Here is a 4,668-nt window from a genome sequence, read left to right as displayed (position 1 = left end):
TTTGCCTGCTGCAGCGTTGTTCATTCAGGTATGTTAACTATCTGGCTTCCTTTTGCAACGGTTTCTGTCTAGCCGTGCTACTTCAACTACCTAGGTAATGGGACGGTTTATGTCATTATTAATTTGTGGATTACACTGCTAAAGCGAACTAGCTGAGTTTGTTGGCCAGGTTGTTAAATGGCCCAGTGTTAAAATTCAGTGTTGCCAACGAGCCTTGAGTTAAAACTAGTCCTAATGTTTTGTTAGCCGTCCTGTTAGTCTGTCCAAGGGAATTTGAGAAGCATGACAACCCCGAAAACCCAACGACTGACCATAGTATCGAAGTGCTGTGTCGAGTTGGCTTTTCTGACGTTGTCATGTGTTCATATTTATTTTAAAGAGTATTTTGGTTACTTTGTTGGCACTCTGAAGCAAAGGACTCACTTTCAAAATCACTTTCTTTTCCGTTTTTTTTTTTTCCATGCTTACTTTATTTTGCATGCATCCCTGTTCAACTTCAGCCAAGCCTGTATTTTAAGAAAATAGGAAATCTAAAAGTTATATATTCCTCATTGGTTTGTTTTCTCAGCAGAGCTGGTGAAACGCGCCTACAAGAGAAAGAAGGTATACTCGAGTTTCAGAAGGGGACAAAGTGCGAGTTGATTCGAATCACACAGAGCAGGAAACAGGAGTGCGAATTCGCCTTATCATCTGGGATCCATAATTGACGATGGAAGGGTGTATGAAGAAGTTCTCGCCGTCAGTACCACCCTGCCACTGACGGAATTAGCTCGCTGATCCCTCTTTTCAACAAGAATAGCGTTTTATGGCTGCGGTTCCGTCGGTCTCTCGTCTTCTGGATCGAGTGTTATTCGCGAATGTGGCATTTTGACAAACATCCTCCGTCAAATATTCGTCCCGGGAGACCAGCTCACATGACGAGGAATAGGAAACATTGAGTCCGGAATATCACCTCTTCTTGCTGCCTACATGATATCCGTCTTCTGCACAGCGCAACGTGCAGAATGGCATCGAACGAGAGACTGTACGAGGTTTGGATGCTGTACTGCAACAAGGTAAACAATGCATTCCATGATAGTTTACTGCTCTGTCATGTGTGAGGTTTTTTTTTTTTTCGTTACACGGCCACCGAGTTAAAGGTGACCAAGTTGTGATAATGTGTTACTGGACTGTGCTCTTCGCCCACCTATTTCCTATTCTCATCGGTTGTTGTCATGTGGTCACACGTTATATGGGAGTGATTCAGACCCTACCTTCCCCCGTTGTTTGACGTTTATGGCACAAAGTGTTCTTTTGCCGGAGCGTACACATCTGCATTGCCTTTTTACGCCTTTAAAGGGACTGTTTGATTCTTTCAGCACGGTGTGTTAGGTAGGTTGATACATAGGTGCACCTTTAAACAAATAACCCCCATGGCATTTTAAGAACGTTCATACGGGCGCTCTTACTGAATGGATACGAGTCTCTCAGGGTCGAGTTGAATCAACGGACCTGTTCGTTCATGAAGGGGAAGATCGGATTGAAGACTCAGCGCTTTCTGTGGCCCGTAGTGGACACCTCCGCGATGACGTAACGTAGGGCGAACGTAATCGGGATTGACTGGAGATAATGCAGCGACTGGTCTTGTCGATTGTGTTATTTTCGGCTTGTATTGGCGTCTTGTTATTCAGACATCAGGCAGTCCTGGTTTGGCTTTTAGCGTATCCAAGGCCACATCTGAGACACGTCTTGTGTCTCACCTCTGTCAACCTCTTAAGCGACAATGTGTCACGAGCAAAAACTACATTAAACCTAAACATTTGCCTCAAACGCAACTGTAGCCGTTTTAATGCTTAGCAACACGCCAAGTTTAGTTGGTGTCCTTGACTTTTCGGAGTCTCGACATTTATACGTTATTTCCCTGCAGCTGCTGCAGTAAGTCCTCCGGGGTTTTGTTAAGCATTTTCCTAACTCTTACCTTCCTCTGGCCTCTCACCAAACATCCTGGAGAGCATGTCTCCCCTCACGTGAGCCTAAGCTCTCTCTCTCTCTCTCTCTCTCTCTCTCTCTCTCTCTCTCTCTCTCTCTCACACACACACACACACACATACCTAGTTCATAATTCCAAACTCCTCCCCACACGTTGATTAATTAGTTTGGTTTTAGGAGTTCAACCACTTGGTTATTGTTATCACTGTGTGTCTGGAACATGTCTCTGATTGCTGAAGATCCTTCCGCTGTCAGACTGAAGAGACCCTGAGAAGGGACAACAACAGTTTGGCAATGTAGGATTCTTTTGTTGTTGATTGATATTGTCAAATACGCAGCTTTTAACAGACTCCTGTTAAATGGCAGTCATTGGAAAGAACAAGCACGCGTCCCTTTGTTTGACCAGAGAGTTTGAAGAGAGTGTGCACTGACTAAACTGACAGTGTGTGTTTGCTAAGAGTGCGCGATCAGTTTGGCTAAGGGCAGCACAACCCGGTACAGCAGTCACTGCGAGCATTCACCTTCAACTTGCAGAATTAGCAGAGAGTGTGTGTGTATGTGTGTGTGGGAGGGAGGGGTAAGGAGGAGGGGGGGGGGGTAAAAGAGAGACTCGCATTAAGTGTTGCTAAGTAGCTCTGTTCTTAGTCTCACAAATTTAATCAGCAAGGGAATGTTGGTATATGAGAGAGAGAGAGAGAGTGTGGGAGGAATAGAACATATGAGACCCGCTTCTGTTTCTGGCTCTCCTCTCCTCTCTTCTCCTCTTTTTTTTTTTTTTTCCCTTCTGTCCATTGTTGATCAGTCACGTGGAGACAGCTCTCATGGCGCGTTCCACTCGTTTTCCAAACACTGTGTCCCGGTGACTCAGAAAACTCCGGAAACTCCACGGGCCAACCGTGGCTCTTACCGCAAGCGGCGCCTCACTCGCCTCCTGCTTCAGTTTGACTGACCGTCACTAACACCGCGTTTAGTGTGTGCAGTGTTCGCCTCTCCTCTACTACTACCACTACTGTAGTCACATGCCAGGAGGTGATAGGGAACCACTGAGTTACCAGTATAGTTCCACATATTACAGTGGCTGCCCTCATAACTGGTGGTATCAGCACTGACAGATCCTCACACACCAGAGTTCCAGCCTTGCCTCATTTTCGTTTTTAGTGGCCGATCTAGAGTCTACCTCACACACACAACTCTGCTGACTAGACTGTTAGATGGTGCACACACTCACACACACACTCACTTACTCACACATACATATAGGTCAGCGATAGCATATCTGATAGTGTAAGGGACAATAACAGATCATTCTTGGCAAATAACCGGGCCATCCTAAGTTGACCTTTAGCCCTGTTTACGGTCTGTGCCTCCCCAGGCAGACAAACCTGTTTACCTGCATTCATTTTTAATGAGGGAGATATCGGATGATAACCTGCTTCGGACCGCTGGTTCCTCTGGCACCGGTTCCAGTTTGACTGGAAACAGTCAAACTGATCAAACGTAGTCAAACACGGTACACTCAAAGGGCCAAAGCAAATGTGTGGATCAAAGAGAAGGGCTCTACAGATATTTATTGTATAAATATAAATTATTTATATTTATTGTGTCAGCTGATATTATTTTTGACAGAACTATTAGTACAAGCATTAGCCAGGATGATATTTTGATGTTCTAGCGGAGGGCGCAGGTACGACCTTGACAGGTCTTTGCGAGGAGACGGATATCGTGTTTACAGGCTCCCTGATTGCTATTACAAATTCATTTATACAACAGTGACACACAGACTTTGGCATGGCTTTATAGGTAATGTCCAGTGTGAAACAACGCTACTGCAGCTTCAGAACCAGTCCTTAAAGGCCCGGTACCCCCCGATCCTGTGACCAGTCAGTCGTTCTAGTTGTTCAATGAACTATCGGCGATCCGGGGGGGGGGGGGGAGTCCAAATTTGAATTCGAGGGTCATAGTTGAGTACATCTGATATAAAGTAAGCTACACAAACTGAACTGGTGCGTCATATGTCGCCGAATAAGTACAGTGTGGTTTTAGGAAGGCCGACATCAGCTTTTCTGAGCTAGATTAATGGCCCGTGTTTGTGGAACGCTTGACCGTCGAGTTACGAGGAAGCAAAATTTTCCCGCTATGGTCAATTTCATACGAACAATGGACGCTGAAGCTGCCCGGAGACATACTTCTTCACGCTGATCAGACTGGCAGTGCCATGTTGTGCCCGCTCGATTTATTAGGCCGCGTTACACGATGTGGTTATCAGTAAAAACCTGCAGCTGGACTTGAGCCACCGACTTAGTTGAGTGAATGGGAAAGTCATGCGGCATCGTATTCACTGCCAGTGGTTGCCCCGCTTGACATATTTTCGTTCTTTCCTTTTCGGAAGCGAAACCGTTTAAAATGATTAAAATGCTCAGAATTATATGTATCAAGTTATAATTATGCTATGCATTTGTTTCGCAATTAATTGGCCTTTTTGGGAATTTAATTTCATATTTACTAAAACTGAGTTCATACTAAAGTTGGTCATTAACTGGTATTAACTATTTGACATTAAAATATCTGGCTATGTATTGATAATCAGCAGAGACAAAAGTCATATTTAAATCAAACCCAAAAGTCTGGCATCTGTCATAGCGTCTGAATTAAAAACAGTCTATGGGAATGTGTGTGTGTGTGTAATCCTTTTGGGAATGA

At 44.7% G+C, this 4,668-nt stretch overlaps 1 protein-coding gene across 1 annotated transcript in view; it reads left to right on the top strand.

Annotated features, from left to right (window-relative positions):
- The first annotated feature begins 687 nt into the window (after positions 1 to 687).
- Positions 688 to 4,668, top strand: part of nbeal1 (neurobeachin-like 1) — a 52,586-nt gene continuing 48,605 nt past the window's right edge. The window contains exon 1 of the mRNA XM_030781195.1: positions 688 to 1,055. Coding sequence (XP_030637055.1) covers positions 1,005 to 1,055 — 51 coding nt within the window. The 5' untranslated portion in view covers positions 688 to 1,004. The remainder of the gene's footprint in view (positions 1,056 to 4,668) is intronic.

This window comes from Chanos chanos, chromosome 8, assembly GCF_902362185.1.
Source record: "Chanos chanos chromosome 8, fChaCha1.1, whole genome shotgun sequence".
In the NCBI taxonomy this organism is placed as follows: Eukaryota; Metazoa; Chordata; class Actinopteri; order Gonorynchiformes; family Chanidae; genus Chanos; species Chanos chanos.
Note: the sequence above shows the minus strand (reverse complement) of the source record. Positions and strands in the feature narration are given on the sequence as shown.